The sequence below is a fragment of the Pelmatolapia mariae genome, linkage group LG15 (assembly GCF_036321145.2).
Source record: "Pelmatolapia mariae isolate MD_Pm_ZW linkage group LG15, Pm_UMD_F_2, whole genome shotgun sequence".
Classification (NCBI taxonomy): domain Eukaryota; kingdom Metazoa; phylum Chordata; class Actinopteri; order Cichliformes; family Cichlidae; genus Pelmatolapia; species Pelmatolapia mariae.
In genome coordinates this window covers 20,222,931-20,243,083 of record NC_086240.1, presented here as the reverse complement: position 1 = coordinate 20,243,083, position 20,153 = coordinate 20,222,931, and the positions used below count along the sequence as shown (strand labels likewise).

The window sequence follows — 20,153 nt, the reverse complement described above, 5'->3', positions numbered from 1 at the left end:
CAAGTTCATACCGATGTTGTGCAAAACTAATTCAATTACACTAAATTCAATTTAACTGTCAGGAAATTAGATTTTAACTGAAGTGAATAACAAAATATATGATAATCAAAGAAAGGCGCTTATGAAACATGATGTGAACAAAATTATAACTTTCAAAATATAAACACTAAGTATGGTGACGTGACAGAAAAAGACAGCAGCAGAAAAACTTGTTTGACACAAACGTGAAATGGAGACTGTTGGCCTTCAGAGTAAAAGTTACAAAAGGATGGCTTGCTCTGATAACACAAAACTTTTACTTTGAAGGTGAACAGTCTCCATTTCCAGTTTGGGTTGTACTTTTTCTAGTTTCACTAGCTGGTGAACACTATAAACAAAGCAGTTTGCTGGAGACCTTAGCAGTTATAATGAGGTTTTCAGTGCTGTAGCATCAACTTCTTTCGCCATGTAGCAACTGCCAACAATCACTCACCAGTCAGTGAGGAAATACACATTTTTCTCTAGTGACTGAAAGTTGCTGATGGGCCGCTGATTTGTCTCTAAGCCTATGTGATGAGGCCTAAAATAGACCAAAAATAGACCACCAAATTAGGAGGGTATTTAGTTACGTTAAGATAATGATGCACTCCAACTTTAGTTGCCTGCTGGAAGTAGCTTGGAGGCTTCACTTCATTCACTGGCTCTGTTGTCAGTGGCGCACACCCATATAAAAGAAAAACACACCACAAAAGCAGAAATTAACACTGCGAATGCTTTATTAGATCCAAAGTAACTTTTGGTTCTTTTATAGCAACACATTTTGTGGATGTAGTTTGACATCAGAAATACTGAAGCATGTTTCACAAGATACAACTTCTGTAAATTTAGCACATTCCACACAGAAAACCCTGAACTGTAACTTCAAAGATGGCTTTGCAGGTCTGTCTCAACATCCCAGAATATCTTCACTATCCAAATAATGCCTTCCCAGTTTGAAACCTCACTGTTCAGTTTAGATTTCAAAGCGGAATTGGAAATGATCAGAGATCAAAATACCTTTGGAGGCCACAGAACAGACCTATAAGCAATCAGAGCACTGAAACACAGATAAGGACTGAGAGATGGAAACTGTAAATGGAATACAGAGATGTCAGCCATCAAATCAAATACAAACCAGATCAGATAAACAGTTGTGATTGGCTCGGCAAAAACGAGGCCAGGTCGAACTATGTTTCAACAGGAGAAGAGCCAGATGGATTCTGCCAGAGCAAAGGAAACACGAGCTCTCAAATTTGCCTGATTCTCAGGCTACCAAGGTCGAAAACTCAGATTGATCACTTCACAGGACATTGCATTGACTTAAATTAATTTCCTGCAGACTTATCTTGACCCTAATCACCACTGGCCAAAACGTAACTATTACGTTGATGTTGGATTTTGTATCCAAAAGGAGGGTGAGTAACCATATATATGTTATAAAAGTATGCACACACACACAGAGGGTGCAGATAAAGAGATAAATGTTGGCAACATGTTGGCTTTGGCTTTGCTCACACAGGAGTGCAACTCTGATAGACCTCACTCTGTCTCCCCTTGCTGCACTGATCATGACAATGTCAAACGATTTTCTTTGTTCGTGTGTGTGTGTGCGTGTGCGTGTGCCTGTGTACATAGGGAAATACTTTAGGTTGTTCACGCACATGTACAAACATTTAGAACAATGATCCGTTCTATTGTAATCCACACCGTCACCTACCACTACATCTCCAAGGTATCTACGTGTAATATGACACATAAGTTACAGGCATTAACAAAGTTGCCAGATATTCACAAAATCAACACAGCCTCTTATTTCTGAAAGTACAATGCTTTTTTTATAGGACAAACACAACATCTACACCCATCATTGTCTGTACCATCACTGTAAGTGGTACGCAGCAAATGTTGTGATGCAGTATTGTCTCTCTCTGATCACCCTGCTTTTGTATTTATAGATACAACTAACATGAACGTGCTACTGACTTGCATGAATCATAACTGCATTGCATACAGTCTTTCCACTTCAAGTGATTTTTTTTATTGTCACTTCCATTTTTGACCAATTTGTTAAAATCTGAACGCCCCTAAATCTGTTTGGTTTTGATATTTTAGAGCCCATAAACGCTTAGTATAGTCTTATATCTTATCTTATGCCTATTTTCAAATCACCTGTTGCACCTATAAGCACATTAAATGGGATGTCATAGTGCACCTGTACATCACTGCATCAGGGCTAATGACATTTTTAGGGATTTTGAAACCTAGTTTATGGTTACCACATTGATTGTGTTGTGCACCAATGTTACCAAAATCCTGTCATCATTTATACTGGTGCTTGAGGTGTCCCAAACTCAAAGCCTCTGTTATAGCAAATTTATGCACAAGGCCTCTTTTAGCTATGGACCTGGATGCACCAGGTCATGGCATTAATAAGGCAGTTCTATAATTCCCAGTTTGTGACATTTTAATCCAGACCATGATCTTTTCCTAAAGTAAAAAGCCAGGAGGGGAATGTGTACACTGTACTAAATTCACAAATGTATAACCCGTGACATAAAGAGGAAGAGTTTAAAACCAATTCACCAGCACAGCCTTACTCTACTGGTGACAATTACAGCTGTAATCTCACGCTGGTTGTTTCTATTTAACGAACCATCTAAACAGGTTTTGCTCAGAACAGGGTGGTTTGCTTGGTAAATGTTCTTCCCGACCTCGCTGAATGCAGATGATACCTCAGATCATCTGCACATTCATATATACTGACAAAGTGGGACTCTTCCACATTACACAGAGAAGCCCAGCTGTTGAGCTGGCCTGTGCTCCCAGCATTTGATACATGAATGGATCAAGTGTCTGCCTCCTCTGTGTCTCGACAGAAGAACTCAAAGACCATGAAGCTGTGAATATGGGGCTAATCTGTTTTGAATATTTCTGCCATGCCACTGTGTGTGTGTATGTGTGCTTGTGTGCTTGTGTGAAATACACAGCAAAGAATAGAAGGGGGTTGGAAAAGAGACAAGATGACTTTCCCATCCTACAGAGCTGAGCTTTAAGAGCTTTGAAATGGATTTGTCAGGCGTATGTCTCAACTTTCAAGCCATTTCTCATCAGCTTTGCCTGAAGTCACAAATGCACACCTTAAAAACTGAGAGGACCTTAATGATTGGGGTTAATGACTGAAAGAGATGTACAAATACAAAAGTCTTGAAACACCCTTCATTTCTTTCTATTTTACTTCCAAGGAGCCAGACTTTATTGTAATTTTTCAAGCGGTATTGAGCAATAGTTCTCCAGGTTTTCTTAATGTCTTTCTTTTTTTCTTGTTTTTTTGGACATTTACTGCTTAATTTTGAGAGAATTTGTTTTCTGAAGTCAAACAAAGAAAAGCCTTTGAATGAATAAAGCAAAAATAAATAAGCAGAAGAACTTTGGCACTTTGTTTCTAGCACCCTGTAACAAAACCCCTCATTTGTATCTATGAAAAATATCAGTGATAACATAGTTTGACAGATAGAAAATTGTACTTTTAGACCAACAAGTTCATTCCTAAAGAGCTATTAGCTGAGAACTTGGTATATCTCAGCATGGTGTGCAGTGTGTTCCAACAAAATTGAGAAAACTGGACAAGTGGAGGATAAAAAGGAAATATCAACCCTAGAAAACTGCTTACAGCAGATGAGCAATATTTAAAAGTCACATGCTTAATAAGGGTAGACAGAAAACACCTGACAAAGGATCTGAGACATGCATCTGGACCTTTAGCTAATCCATTTACTGTTCACTGAAGCCTCATCAGAAATGGTCTCAGTGGAAGGATGGCTCTCTAAAAGCCATTCTTCATGAAGGGAAATGGGGAGAAAGCGCTGAGGTATACTAAATTACAAACTGTACTGAAAATCCATGACAACAGGTCTGAGGGACCAGTGAATCCAAATATCCGCAGCCATGTGTAAATCACTCTGTTTGGGACTGCATCTGAACCAGTGGTGTTGATGAAATCTTCATGCCATATTTTTCATAGCTCATTAATGGAAGGATACATTCCTTCAACACAGCGCCACAGGTCAGGCAGATACCCATTCAACTGCCATAAAACACTGTGGCATTATCTGGACAGGTCACCAGTCTTTTATAGGGTCAGCACACAGAGACAGACACCCATTTGTGCTCATATCACAGACCACAGACCAAACCACCAGTTAACCTAACATGCATGTCTTTGGATCGTATGAGCACTGTAGAGAGAACCCACATACGCACAGGGAGAACATGCAAGCTCAAACCCTGGACCTTCTTTGTGTGACATCATAATGCCTGAAACCATAAGACAACATCCGAGGTCCTGGAAAACATGTGTTGGCAGATCATGTTTAATTGCAATAATAATATTTATTTATAGAGCACTTTCTAAACTCGGCATGTACACAAGCAGCATAGAATGAAGTAAACAGTGACTGATGGACTGTAGCGCCTCATTCTCTGAAAGCTGCCCAGTGGAGCAGAAACATTTGGTCTCAACATGCAACTGTTGCTATGTCAGAAGAAATATTTATGCACCCTACATTTAGTTAGCTGACAGCTAATGATAACTATGTACAAGCTACCAAGGCCCTTGTCAATATGTTAAGATTATGCCACATCCTTCTATAGGCTTCATACTATCGAAAGGATTTAGCATAATTTATAGAAATACAGCAGCCTGAAACTGGCATTTATATATTTGTTTCATCAGTGTCAAAGTACTTGTTGCAGATGTAGTTATAATGAGTTTTCCCCTTCTTTTTTCACCCTCACATCTTTTTTTCTTTTGCCTATATTCAAGTTTCTGTCTGTCCATTTAAATGCCCCGTTTTTAAGTTAGAAGTATGTAAAAACCTCCAGTTATCCTGTTGTCATTAATCCCGCTTTACTAAAGCTTTTAAGCAATTTTAAGTTGTTTTACAAGTAGATCGAATTGGCAAGGAGACACCTTCATGCAAACCAAAGTCAGTGGAGAACCATAAATTATTTCCTCCTTCCTTTTCACTCTGGTCCTTTTAGCAAATATGACAAATAAAGCCAAACACAGTTTAAAGTAACATAACAAGAAATAAAAGTAAGTCAAAAATTCAGTAAAGTGATGCAAGGTTCTCAGATAGCTTGTAAAGAAAAGGTTTAAAAACACCAGTGACTCTGTTGACCTGACCTATTAACACGGGTTATTTCCCAGCTTCCCAGCTGTGACCGGAGAAGCTGTGTTACTCAAACTTTTAGCTTCACCTCAAGAGTAGATAACATATAAATATCAGGCTTTGTACAGACTTGTATAAGATTAAGATGTGTATATAACATTAAGAGAGAAACTCTTCACAGTCTGAAACTGTTTTTTAGTTTAGGCAGGTGAAGAAGAGTGAAAATGACAGATGTGTAAAATAGTCTTTGAAAGATAATAACGGTTACATTTTCAAAAGAGTTTTAAGATGATACAAACAGTAACTTTGTGGTGTATACACCAACATTTTTTTCTTCTAACATTCTCAGTGTTTTCAAATGGGGAACCGTAACAGGCTGACTTCTACATCTGTCATCATTCAAGCGTTTTTCTGATCATGAGAACCAAACTGCGTAACTTGAGCTTTGCATTTCTACTCATGGTACCTGTCCCAAACAATAAGCACAACTGCAAACAAGATTTGCCTGTGTGATTATCCTTCTCCTTCTTCCTTTGCTCTATTTTTCATCACTTTTTTTCTTACCTCCTCTTCTTTTTCTTGTCCTACAGCTTCTTGTTCATGTTTTCCCTTCTTTGTTTTCATGTAGAAGTACTCCTGATACGCTCCATAGTGTCAGGTTCTGCTGCTGCTGACAGACCATCATTTAGCAATTAAGCACCCTGTGTAGTGGACAGATTGCAGCTTATTTAGTTTTTCAGGTCATTAGGAATAAACCTAACACACATAATGAGATGAAATTCAGATGGTTTGTTTGCAGTGCTGTGGCTTTGCAGCACTTTTCTTTCCCTGAAGTCATGCTGCTGGTTCCTGGCCACAATGCAGGAACATGAAGCCACACATGCAGAAACACACTGCTGTCTTAGATTCGTGGTAACGGGAATATTCAGAGTGTGTGATATCGAGCTGTTAGGGGCATTAGCGTGTCGAGGAACATGTGTGAAGGGAATAATCTGCTTCCTCCCATTTCCTCAGTTCGTCCTTTTTCTCCTTTTGAAGGTTTTTCACACACTGGTCCTGCAGAGAAGAGGTTGCCATCGTGGCACAGCGCTGAGGATCTGGTTTCAAAATATCTGCCAGGCTATCGAGCTGTTACTATGCAGCATGCTTTCAACATAACATAAAATCATGGTGGTTTTTCTCATTAGATACGGTACAGAAGAGAGCGAAGGCTAGAGAAGTGACCTTTATGCAACAGGAAAATGCAAGACGAGAAATTTTCCTCTGCGCTTTAACCATCATCAAATGTGATGTTACAGCTAAACAGCCGCTACTTAGATTTAACCATGTCTCCAAAATTGAAATTCATTAATAGAAAGGATTCACTTTGGTTTTATGTTTAATGTAGAATGACAAAAAAAAGTCCTCTCGTCCTCAATTTTGTACTATATAACCCTTGTAGGTGTTGATGTCAGAACACTAGGTAGATGGTTAAGAAGGAGGGAAATATGTTTGAAATGGAATTTTTATCATAGTCAATGCATCATACCTGTGAAACAAAACTCCAAGCATTGGATAAATACCTGCATGCAGAAGCCAACTTCAGCATTACTCAAAATGAAGGCAGAATTTCCATGTCATGTTACATATGCACTCCAAGTAAAGAAACTCGTAAAACTATTTAGGTCTTCACTTAACCAAACAATACATTCAGCATAAATAGACAACCAGAATCACAGCAGGCGCCTGACTCAACATCTGCTCTACATTACAGTGCTGGCGAGCGCCGTGATTGATAGTAAATGAAACTCGATTTGGGGACTTTTGCTTTAGCTGAGGGATCATTGCATCAACACTTAGAACAAATCTCTGACTCTCTTCCTCACTCTTTCCCTCCCCAGTCTCTCGCTCCCAGGTGTCTTCTCAGCGGCAGGAGGTGCTGACGGAGAATGCGACCCGGATGTCAGAGCGCTCCCAGCTGCTCCAGCAGACCCTGGGAGAGGAGTCCAAACAGGCTGACCTGCTGGAGAACATCTGGAAACTAGAAAACCTCTTCCAGAACCACAGCAACTGGCTGCAGAGGCTGGAGATCTTCATCAAGGTACAACACAAGATATCTGGATACCCCATTTTATTGTATCTTAAATGTTTATAGAGGAAAGTGTGATTAATGAAGGTGGCCCAATTTAAACAGGAATACTCAGAAATGGTTCACCCCAGGCATCATTGAGTGTTTTGGGGCTTTGATCGTTAGAGACAAGCTCGTCTCCCCATTTGACCAGATGCCCAGCCACCCTGTAGTGTTTTCAAGAATACTCTTTGGGGCTCTTCTGTTCCACACCTCTGCTGTTAGCAGGAGCTTAATAAAGGCTGATGATAGAAATACTACCATTAGTCAGAGTCCTTTTCCTTGCAGGGCTTGGAGGTGGAGCTGAGGAGCATGCAGGCTCACTCTCTACAGTCAGAAGGCTACCTGGTGCAGTTGGATGACAGGTTGTCCTCGCTAAGCAGCTCCGCGGGTCGGAACCTGACGAGCTTGAGTTCGGAGGTGGCCCGAGCATCCACGTGGCTTCGTGATCATGACGTCCTGCTGAGGTACACGTTTAATACAGTTTTTGGAGTCTACTGCATTTAATAACATTCAAATGAACTTCTGTGGGATTCTTATTTACTTTAGGGAAACCTCGAGTCATGTCAGTGAACTGAGGGAAAAATTAGACGAGGTCAACTGGACAGTGGGAGCTGTCAATCACACCTTCAGCAACGATGTCAGTATTCACCATTTGAAGATACGTGACTTACAGGTTAGATGTTCATAATAGCTTGCACAAAAGTTACCTCTACATCAGATCTACTTTTCATAAACTGAGTCATAAACGCCCCACATTCAGATTCAGATCAGCAACATAACAGAGGACACCAGCAGTTTATGGGTGACCCACGTCCACACGGAGGCCCAGTTGAGGAATGAGATGGAGATCCTGAACACAATCACAGAGGACCTCCGTCTAAAGGACTGGGAGCACTCCATGGCTCTGAAGAACCTCACAATATTAGAAGGTGAGCAAAAAGATGTTGTTTGTTCTCATCGGCAAAATATGAATAGGAATGAAGAAGAACAGTCGGGGTATAGCGTTAATAGAGAATAGAGAAAACATTAATACTTTATTAAAAACTTGAAAGAAGACAGTAAGCCCTCTAAACTGACACGCAACACTCAAACAGGTAATTTGTTTTAAATTCTTCAGAAGTATGTGCTGATAGATTCAGTTAGTAAGTAACTAAGTAAGTAAAATGCATTTTATAGTACCTTTCACAGATAAAAATCACAAAGTGCTGAAATTGAAATATGGCACATCATAATAATGTAAAAACATAGAACATAAAAGCATTAGCAAGAATGGCTTACATGGTACACTTACTGAATTTGCTGAACTTGCTAAACATCTTACCAAAGCTCTTCTGTAGATTTATTCTGCTACAGTGTCTTCTGTGATCACGTAATACTCCATGACTTCATGATATTGAGACTGGGGATCTATGGAAGCTGCACCATCTGTTGCAGAACTCCTTGTTCTTCATGTAACTGCGGATTGTTTTTCATTATTATCATTATGGCTGTATGCGTGAACAGTCAGATCCCTCTGAGAACCTAGAGCTTTTGCATTGTACTGTACAGCCAGTGTGACCTTTACAAAGTAAAATGTACCTTATATATCAAGAGAATACATTAAAAACATGCAAGAACATGAGAACTTTACATCATAGTATAATTAATCCCTTTGGGTGGACCTTAATGGCCCAAAAGATCTTTAACAACAGCACATCTGAGCCAGTGGATGCTTGTAGTGTGATTAAGTACAAGTGACCCTAGCATGCAAACATGATTTTACATTGTGGGAATATTGCCCAGGGCTTTTAAGCAGCTCTGAATGTTCTTCCTCCAATTTGTGCAGAACTGATTAGTCCCGACGTGGTATGACTCTCGCTGCCAGTGCACCAAATGACTTCTCTGGCTTGTTAAAATCAAAATAGGTATGCCATGATGTAATGCTGGCAGGGGACACAGCCCAAGCTGATTGATGACAACTCAAACTGAATGAGACCCCTGATCTCGTGTCTGCTTCACATGTGGGTGGGATGCCATTTCTCCTGAGCCTGGAAACAATTGTGGGTTAAATTTAGACTCTACATACAGAATGAAAACTCAATCACTCTGCTCTGTCATTGGTTTTAGCTCTTTAGCCCCATTTGTTTGTTGTTAGCTCTCAGTCACCTCGGCCAAAAAAGGTTTTACATCTCTATCCATGTTTACCCTCCTTTTTGCTCTCATCTCTTTCCTCTTTTCTTCTTATTCAGTTCATTTGTCTTTAATTTCTCTGACTCGCTGTGATCTTTGTGCCACACATGGTACTTGTTGCATTAATAACAGAAACATGAGAAGTTGTTTAAAATATCGCTTCAAGACTTTTTTTTGATGACTGATGCAAAAACTGTATAACTTACGGTAACATCTGCCTGCTAAGGGTAAATACACCAGATGATTTTAATTACATCTTCCATATGTTAGTTCAGCCAGACAAGTCACATCTGAAATGATTCTTTCGTTACAGCAGAAGACTACGGCTAGAGTTAGGTGTCCAGGCCCCAGAACTCATCACTCCACTCAAATATGATACACAAATTGAGGAGTGACAAGTAAACTTCCCATCAAAGCCTAAAAATGGATGGTTTGGTTCATCCATCAGGGTCAAAACAGCATGGTCAAAATAGCTTTCCAAACTGGGAGGTTGTGTTTGGTAAATGACGTGAGGCATGTTATTGTGTCTGATGCAATGCAGCTCGAGTTGCTTAGTGAACTGTTTTGCAATCTTCCATCCATACATACATACATGCATACATACATAAATACATTTTCTTAACTGCTTATCCCGTTGAGGGCCATGGGGGTCCTAAGTCCCATGAGTATCCCATGTACAGTGAATCATGGGATACACTAGACAGGTCATCTGCTATTGAATACAGATAACTATTCACAACCACATTTCATATGATGTAGTGTCCTACAACCCTAACCCAATCTTTGCTGCAGGGGTCTTGCTTCACAACATGTTCTCATTCCCAAAGCCTAATATTTTAAGCTAGGTGACAAATCGTCAACATATTACGCTTCTGGGCACCCAACACATCCCTAAATGATGAGATCGGAAAAACGAGGAAACATGAAAAGCGTTTGGAATCAATCTACACGTGTTCGTTCATTTTACTTAAATCGCTTTGGAAAACACTATTTAACGTCATTATAGTGCTGGTAAGGCTAGGGATAAGGTTATGGTCAGCGTTAGGGACAAGGTTGGGGTTAGGGCTGGAATATATGGCTAGAACGTGTATTACCGCGGGACCGTGATTGTACTGGATTTCACCCATAACCCGGCGCGTAGCATAAGAACGTGGAAGGTCACCTTTCGCGTTCCTCAGGAACGCCGCAGGACTTGACAAATCGTCGGGATGTTACGCCTTGGGAGTGAGAACGGGCTGTGCTTCAGGGTATGAGTTGCCAGCCAAAGAGAAAGCTCAGGCCCCTCATCCCAAAGGTATCCCGATGGTAGAAATTGAGATTTTAATGTGATAATGGTGAAATTATTCAAATTCAATTCATGTCTTTACTGATAACTGCAAAATTCACCTGTAAGAATGTCTGACCCAATGTAAGGAAGATCTAGCTGTAGCCACACAGTCTTTAAGGCTGATTTGATACCCAACAAACCCCAGCAAATGTCACTCCAATGATCATCATCATCATCATCATCGTTTATTTATATAGCACTTTGGTCAGCCTTGTGTGTTTTTAAAGTGCTGAACAATAGAAACATAATAGATACCATAAGAATAATAAATAAGATAAAATAATAAACATAGCGAAAACAATAAAATATAAGTATATACAAGTCAGTCAACCACTGAGTCAAAAGCCAGTGAATAAAAATGCGTTTTCAATCTGGATTTAAAAACCATCACTGATGTCGATTGCCTAATGTGAAGAGGAAGTTTATTCCAAAGCTTAGGAGCCACGATAGAGAACGCTCAGTCTCCTCTCAGTTTCAGCCGTGATTTGGGGACTGAGAGCAACAGCTGCTCAGCTGACCGGAGCGAACGAGTGGTGTTGGGTCTGTTCCCACAAACCCCGCTAGTTCTAGAGACTTATTCATCATGAAAGAAAACAAGACAGTCGATCGATCGATTACTTGCACAAGGGAGGCCTCGTTGGTATCTTAGCTCATCACGAATGACCCCGACGATGGCCTCCTCCTGCTGCCTTTTATTGAGAGACAGTTCACACAAGAAGTAACGCCCACATAGTTCTAAGACAAGGCTTTGTATGTATATGTGTGAACTTCTATATATAAGTAGGAGTGTGTGTGTGTGTGTGTGTGTGTGTGTGTGTGTGTGTGTGTGTGTGTGTGTGTGTGTGTGTGTGTGTGTGTGAGAGACCTCCTGCTGACCAAAGGGTCGTAAACGCAGGAAGCTTACATCAAAAGAAGCAGATCTTTCAGATAGGATGTATCTGCAATAAAACATTACAGCCCCCCCCAACCAGAACCTCGAGAATCTGGGGGGAAGGACAGTGGAATCCCTTTCATCAGAGTTGGCAAGCATAGAAATGACAAACATTAACAATTCACTCTAACAAGTGGGGACATAGGGCTTCAGCAAATCAGACAGATATGCAGGTGCCAGACCATTTAAAGATTTAAAAACCAATAAAAGAACTTTAAAATGAATCCTAAATTCAATTGGAAGCCAGTGCAGGGAGGCCAGGACCGGAGTAATGTGCTCAAATTTCCTTTTACCAGATAAAAACCGCGCCGCAGCATTCTGTACTAGTTGCAAGCGTGTCAGAGTGCCCAGTCCAACCCCTATTAAAAGGGAGTTACAATAATCCAAGCGTGAGGTTATAAAAGCGTGGATAACAGTCTCCAAGTCACGCCTTGAAAGAAAAGGTTTAACCTTCAACAGACGCCTGAGTTGATAGAATGACGATTTCACCACCCCATTCACGTGGCCATCAAAGGTAAGTGCAGAGTCGATTTTTAACCCAAGATTGGTAATCAAGCTCTTCAGGTGAGGGGTCAGAGCAGCAAGGTCAACATCAGGGATATCAGAGGAACGATTCGGGCCAAACAGAATTGCTTCCGTTTTACGTTCATTAAAATTTAAAAAGTTTTGAGCAGGGCTGTTCGATATAACGATATATATCGGATGACGATATCAAAACGTCTATCGTTTCATTTTACGCTATCGTTTGTTTCGTGGTGTCGCAAAATAAACTGTTTACAGCAATATTTTTTCATCGTTTTGAAGGTCACTGTAGTGGCTATAATAATTTCTTAAAGTTCTCTCTTTCTCTTATATTTAATATAACCACACTACAGACGGACAAGCGCCTGTTTTTATGCGTTGTCGTTAGCAACAACGACGGTAAAACCACCGCGTGTCCGCTTGATTATTTTCCACATAAACCTTTCACAATAAAGCTCAAGATCCTGTTGAGACTTTTCAAAATAAACTGAATCACGTGAAAGAGTATGCAGAATATTTACGGATGAAAAGCAAAAGAGAGCCGTCAGGTGCTAAACAATAAACCTTAGACTCAAACGTTAGAACAGGCTTTTCCCCGCAGCACGCCGTGTAATAAATACTCACAAAGAAACAGCGGCCGTTACAACTTATGTCTAAAAATGTATCGGTTCCATGCATCGGTTAAAACACTTGACTCCAGGTACACGACGCCCAGCTGGAAACACTTCACGCAAGTCGAGTTGCCCGAGATTCACAGAATTTACAGAAAATGTTAAATTTTTGTGATTTATATCGTTATCGGGACGATAGATGTCTTATATCGGGATATGAGATTTTGGTCATATCGCACAGCCCTAGTTTTGAGCCATCCATGACTTAACATCACTAAGGCAATCAAGCAGGAGTCTAATTGGGGAGCTATCAGAATGACTGAAAGGAAGATAAAGCTGGCAATCATCAGCATATAGATGAAATGAAACTTTGTGTTTACGAAAGATCGCACCCAGTGGCAGGAGATACAATGAAAACCGTAATGGCCCAAGAATAGATCCCTGTGGTACACCCCATGACAGAGGGGCCACAGAGGACGATGACGAGTCCAACTTAACACAGAAGCTCCTGTTTGAGAGATATGATTTTATCCACAGGAGTGCCAAGCCAGAAATGCCCACACAATGCTGTAATCGAGAGATCAGCAGGTCGTGATCCACTGTGTCAAATGCAGCAGTCATATCTAGTAGTATAAGCACCACATGTTTACCACAGTCCGTCGCTACCAGAATATCGTTCATAACCTTTATGAGAGCTGTCTCTGTGCTATGAAATGTCCAAAAGCCGGACTGAAAAACTTCAAACATTTGAGAGTTGTTTAGATAATCCATCAGCTGAGTGTGAACAACCTTTTTTCAAGATCTTACTCAGAAAAGGAAGTTTAGAGATGGGTCTAAAATTTGACATTACTGAAATATCTGAGCCTGGCTTCTTAAGTAAGGGAATGAAGCGAATTCTACAGCTTGAATAATGTAAGTTAAGAATTTTTGTTAGGCTGTCAGTGTGTGGTAAATCTACAGCTCATTCTTATTCAATAATCTGATCTAATGTGATCTTTAAGATTGATCTGACTGAGCTAACCGAAGATTTTCCACACGATACAAAAGGAACTAAAGACGAATATGCTTTTTTTGTTAAACGGTATTTTCAAGTTCAGTAATGAACTTTCAGTAATTACTTCAAGGCCAACGTGGATTCAAGTACGAAGGATATGGAAATGTGGAATCTATACTCTTGTGTTAATTCTCTTTTGATTTCAATCATTTGAAACAACAGAACATTTGTAATATTTCAAAACATCGACCAGTCGAGCTTCTGATTATTGTTCCTTCAAACTAGGCATAATGTCTGGAGTTCAGTGAAGTTGAACCTGATGGAAGAGACTTTTATGGGAAATATGATCAAAATTTCTGGTTTTTCTGGTTTTTTGTCATATTAATTGATTTTGTAAGAAAAAGAGGTCAGTGCAACATCAGTTTACTCACAGTACACACACATTTTCCAGCTATTAAATCCAACAGTTAGGTCAGGGATTTTTTTCTTTTGTTTTTGCCAAACAAAGCAGCAAAAATCAGGCTGGGAAGTTTTTTGTTTTTTCTTCTCCTATTCATTCGTCGAGTTTAAAAATATTGAATCCTTCAGTTTGCATCATGTAACCTTTTCATTAGTAAAGTGTGTGTAATTGTGTTAAGTGCATAATTCTTTCATACTCCACAATCTCAGCTTAAAAAAACTATTTTCTGTGAACACGTTTCAGTATTTAACCTCCTAGGACCTGCCGTCCACATATGTGGACATCACATTTTTTGTTATTTTGACCAAAATACTCAATTTTGCTCTACATGGGCCTGATATCCACTTACGAGGACATTATACTGCTACTGTTCTATCAAAATTTTAAATGAATATCCTCATTTGTGGCTCTCATTTTACTTAAAAACAAAAATAAGGTAAAAAAAAAAATCGGGAAATTCTCTGTTTTTACATTCATCGGGCCCCAATAGGCCCAAATATCAAAGAGAAATTAAAAATGCATGTCGTGGAAGAGTTCGGGTCTTAGGAGGTTAATTGTAAAAAATGTCACTGGGGCTTATCACCACATGACTTTCAATCAAACAACATACTGACATTTAAATGAGTTACATTTCTCTCACAGATAATTCATTTATGGTTATACAAATACCCCATTTTTGGTCACAGCTATCTGTGTTCAATTACAGTTTTAGGATTAAAAAAAGAACAAAAATTTCTTAAAGTTCACATTAAAACCAGTCTGACTTTTTTTTCACTCTTTTGTGTTAAATATCTTTTTATAATCTGTATGAGCTCATAGGTCTGTGGAGTCTCCACCTTTAGAGGTCTAAACAACAAAAATGTAAACATATGTCTCAGGATTATAAAGAAAATATTCTAAGATTGGTGCAATGACATAACTTTATAACAGCCTGTCTGTGCCCTTCAACAGCGGCACTTTCCTCTCTTTTTTGTTTTTTCATGGTTTTTCCATGTTTTTGTTCCTAATCCCTCCTCTCTTGTTGTGTCATTACAACTTTTCTCCACTCTCTGTCTCTGTGTATGTTACCATGTATTCTAGCCATGCCAGTGTTTAATTGGCATGAAGCAAGCGTTGTCTACTCGGGTTTCATAACTATCTTTCACTGTGACAGCAGTGTGCATGTATCTTTGTGTGTTTTCACATGTTGCCTATTTGACTTCACTCTGTTAATGTGTGTGTGGATTGTTGCTGCTATTCATGAGCAGCCCCACATTTCATTGCTTAAGGACACCACCAAATGAGAGGTCATTTGTAAAAGCCATAATAATGTGACTCACTGTTTTCTGGTGCTGGTACTCTAGGCCACATAGCGTCTGTAGTTTTTTTTATTATTAATATTTACTTACATTTAGCTAGCAATAGATCACCAAAAGACTGTTCTCCTCAGCATGCCAGTAGATGTTGTCCAGCATTGGATAAACATACTCAGGATCTGAATGGTTAGTTGTTGTTGGGGGTCTTTTTGTTTGGGGGTTTTTTTAATCTATATAAATGAATATGACAAAAAATGTCAGCCAAATCTTTTTGTGTTTGTTTTTTCCTGTGTTTTGGATTAAGATCTTGTTTCCTTTTCTAATTTTTTCACTCTCACTTTGTCCTCCAAGGCCAGTGTACTAAACATGTGTTCCAGATAAAGTAGGAATGATACAATTTATGAAGCTCCATATTCTTGATTAAAAGTGTGATGAAAGAAATTCCCAGATCAAATTCCTTGTTTCCTCCAATTAATGTTCAACATAAAGCAAGCATGGGAACAAATAGAGAAGGCTCATTATTCATACTTGTATTAAATTCAGATATATTTTTTACTATATCAGTGTAGTATCACTGTGCAATAGCCGAGACACTGTGTAGAAACACTTTGGCTCTAAAGCCTCCATCATGAGTCACTTCTTATAAAATAATCCCGTCCACTTACATCCATACAGCCACTTTCTGCAAACAGATGTGTCTGTTCTTTGCTACAACATCCTGTATTCTCAACTAACATCAACACAGGTGATGCCTTGTGTCATTTGTTATTGTGGTAAATTAGATGATTTTTTTTCTGGACTGCACATGTGTAGACAAAACAAAACGAGCTGTTGCGCCACACTTCAGATTTGTAACAAGACTGGATATTGGACGGAGGCGCCTGAACTCTTCACTGGAATTGTATTCTTGGACCGAGCTGTCAGATGTTTTCAGGCTGATCCAGGAGGGGCCACTGGGCTTGTTATTGTTGAAACCCTGTCAGCTGACTAGTGTCTCCGAGAGCCAGAAGATTAATAATGTGAAGCTCTGCTTAAACAAACTTTTACAGACCACCAGAGTAAAATGTCTTCTCAAAAGATTAGGCTTAAAAGCCAAAAGCCTGTTGGCTGGTGTCAGTGCATTTTTGTTACTATGAGTGGATGTGATAGGGATTCAGACATGAGCAGCATGTCCTGCTTGGATGTACTTCCTTTCAAATGTATTGATTTATTGCTTACCAGCAGCAAATCTTTCTATCCCCATGAGGTCTGGGCCATCATATGTATTAAACCTAAATTTAACCCACACTAGAAAGGCAAAACTGTATTTAATGTGTCTCAGTCATGTGAAAACGAAAAGTTTCACAAGACTATACAGTGAAATAATCGTTTATAACATATTTTTAACATTGCTTTAGTTCATTGCCATTGCAGCATCAGTTTATGCATAGCTCTCTGAAGGTCCTGCTGTCCCTATTTTCAGAGTAGAGATCTGGACTGTGAGCCATTGCAACACCTTGATCCTTTTTATCTTTCAGTCATTTTGTTGTCGATTTCTTGGGATCATTGTCATAACACAATGACTCTGGTGTCGGACAGTTGGCCTTACATTTGACTCTGGAATTCTTTGGCATGTATAGGAGTTCAAGATCAACTCAATGACTGTATCCAGGTCCTGGTCAGGGTTGCACAACAAGCCCAAATCTTCCCCTCTCCACCACCATGCTGACATGAACTATGTGCTTATAGGCTGTGCTATGCATAGTGGATCTTCACTTTGAGTTTCTTCTGGCAACACTTCCAAATCAGCCTTAATTTTACTTGATTTTGCTGTCATGAACTTTAACATGGTAACTGTGGCTTGTAGTGTCTGAGATGTAGCTTCTGAGGTTTTAGCAGTTTCTCTGAACATTGCACAGTCAGCATGCTGCTTCTTACCTTCAGTAACTCCAATGGAAGCAATAAGGGTGTAGTTTGTTTTTCGTTTTGGTTTTTAAAAGGACTGTACTCCGATTGCCTAAAGCTGAAGTAATGGTTGGGCTGTCAGTATTTTGACCAAAAACAAAAAAAATGTGCGTGTGTGTCCAAAGAAAAATTGTGGGATTAAAGAAAATCGCTAGTTCAAAATTCAGTTATTCACTGCTGACTGTCTGTTTTAAAGGAATTACTGACTGAGTGAAAAGGGGATTATTTATGGCAAATCTAGTTGGGACGTGTGCACAAAGGCTTTAATGGAAACCTTTTCTGACACATCACTTTCTAAAATATTTATGTAGACATTGTAGATTCAGTCCTTTGCCTAATTTAACAAGTACTGCATTTAAATATAGTTTTTATTACAGATCAGTTAGCTGATTTTTCATCATTCCAATTCATCATTTGGTCATCTGCCTGTCATGACTTTAAAATGCCTGATGTGTTTTTATCAGCTGTAATCAAGCCAATTTAATTCACGTCACTTTTACGACTAATTTAGTGGTGTCAAACTCATTTAGGTTCATAGGCTTCACCCAGTCCAGTTTGATCTTAAGTGCACCCGTCCAATTAAACTATTCCCTAATAACCTAATTATTTCACATTCAGAAGGAAATTCAGACTCTCTTGAGATGGAAGTTCAAAATACATGTCCTTCTTGGCAATTTCACAATTTAAAAAGCCATAAAGTCGACTGGTCACATTTGACTTTGCTGCTTTTGGCACAGCTGATAATGATATTCTAATTAAGAGACTTAAGCTCTTATTATATTCGAATATATCAAGAGCTTTTCAGTTGTTTCTTCTAATTTTGTTTCCACTCCTGTAACTTTACTTTGTGGTGTGCCCCAAGGTACGGTTCTGGGGTCTGTCTTGTTTGCTTTGTATATGCGTCCACTTGGACACATCCTGAATACCTCTGAAGGCATCTCATTGTTACACAGATAATATCCAGTTGTACATTTAATTTAAACCTCAGAATGTAGCCAAGTTTTCTGTCCTCAGGACTGCATCCATGTTATAAAGAACAGGATGGAAGCCAAACATCTGTCTTTAAATACTAACATAAGAACGGAGGTTCTTATCTGTGCCCCTGACAACTTCATTTCCACAGTTATTGAGAATTTTGGACGCATTTCATGTTCATTTCTCCTGACTGTGAGAAATTTGGGTGTTACTTTTGATCAGGCATTGAGTTTTGATAAGAATGTTGGCTGTATCGTATAAATGTGTTTTTATCATCTGCAGAACATTGGCAGTATTAAGTATATTCTGATTACACATGCTTTTATTTCATCATGCCCTAATTATTGTGATTCATTATTCCTATGCCTGCGAAAATCATCCCTGGATCACTTAGAAATAGTCCAGAATGCTGCTGCAAGTCTTCTCACCAGGTGCACCAAAAGCTTCCATGTGACACTGATTCTTCGAGGATCACATTCAAATCTGTCCTTATATTAGTGAACTACTACATCTATAAGTAACTACTAGGTTTTTCAGTGCTTGTTGGTTGTACATAGGTCCAGCTTAAGGACAAAAAAAGAATGCAGGTTTGTGATTGTGACTCCCTAGTTGTGGAACTCGCTCTCATTGGACCTAAACTTCTTTTTAAAGGTATCAACGGTGTTCACAGATCCTAAGACTAACTTGTGAAGGTTTGCTTTTATTTAGTTTTATCCATTTATACTGTTTTAATTGTTGTATTTTATTTTATTTTGTATAGCAATTTGTCATAATTGGGAGACAAAAATACAAAATCCTCAACCCACTAGTTGAGGATTTTTTGACCATGTTTTTGCAGCTTATACCTATTCTTTAAATCAGAAACCTGCAAATTAGAGTCATGAAGGATCAGAACCACAGGACACTAACAAGTCCTCAGATTTCTCAGCTTTCTCACAAGCCAAGTTGTGGTCCACCTTGTTTAACATGTGGTTTTCATTGTAGCCAGATCTCTCCTCTCGCTCTCCTTCTCTCTTTATTTGACTTTTCTCACTCAGTCTCTGGAGTCCTCCAAGTATAACAAATGCTTGGACCGAAGCCCTAGCCCAGTTGTAAGACCCACTTTGGCCTTCATTTGCCAGATATGTCACTTTTTGTGTGTGATAGGCTCTGTACCAAATATAAATATAGTTTTGTGACATGAATAAAGTTATTATCTGCCTGCATTAAAGGTCTGGTTCCATGTATTAACTTTTCAGGGGATAATCTACATGTTCCTCATCCAACATGCTAGATAATAATAATGAAGGCACCATAAAGCATACTTTTAATGTATAATTAACCCTAATGCACTTTCTATAAGTCAAAAAGCTCTTATTTAATCTCCAAGAAAAGATATTTCCTCAGCAGGTCATCAATAAAAAAAGTTATTTGTAGCCTTTTTCAGACCTCAAGATAACAGGTGACTTATTTTCATTTAAAGTTCTGTTAAATCTTTTAGTAAAGCAACAGAAACATCACATATAGGCACAACATGAAAAGCATTATTTATATTACTTAAATCTATGTTTCTGACTCAACATCATTACAAAATAGTTCTGTTTTAAATGGGATTATCTTTGTTTGCATAAAAACATAAACATAAAA

The 20,153-nt window shown here is 39.0% G+C and overlaps 1 protein-coding gene across 1 annotated transcript in view; it reads left to right on the top strand.

Annotated features, from left to right (window-relative positions):
* The window catches only part of scara5 (scavenger receptor class A, member 5 (putative)), a 99,598-nt gene that overhangs the window by 38,065 nt on the left and 41,380 nt on the right, over positions 1 to 20,153 (top strand). The window contains exons 4-7 of the mRNA XM_063495580.1: positions 7,070 to 7,269; positions 7,585 to 7,763; positions 7,846 to 7,972; positions 8,060 to 8,228. Coding sequence (XP_063351650.1) covers positions 7,070 to 7,269; positions 7,585 to 7,763; positions 7,846 to 7,972; positions 8,060 to 8,228 — 675 coding nt within the window. The remainder of the gene's footprint in view (positions 1 to 7,069; positions 7,270 to 7,584; positions 7,764 to 7,845; positions 7,973 to 8,059; positions 8,229 to 20,153) is intronic.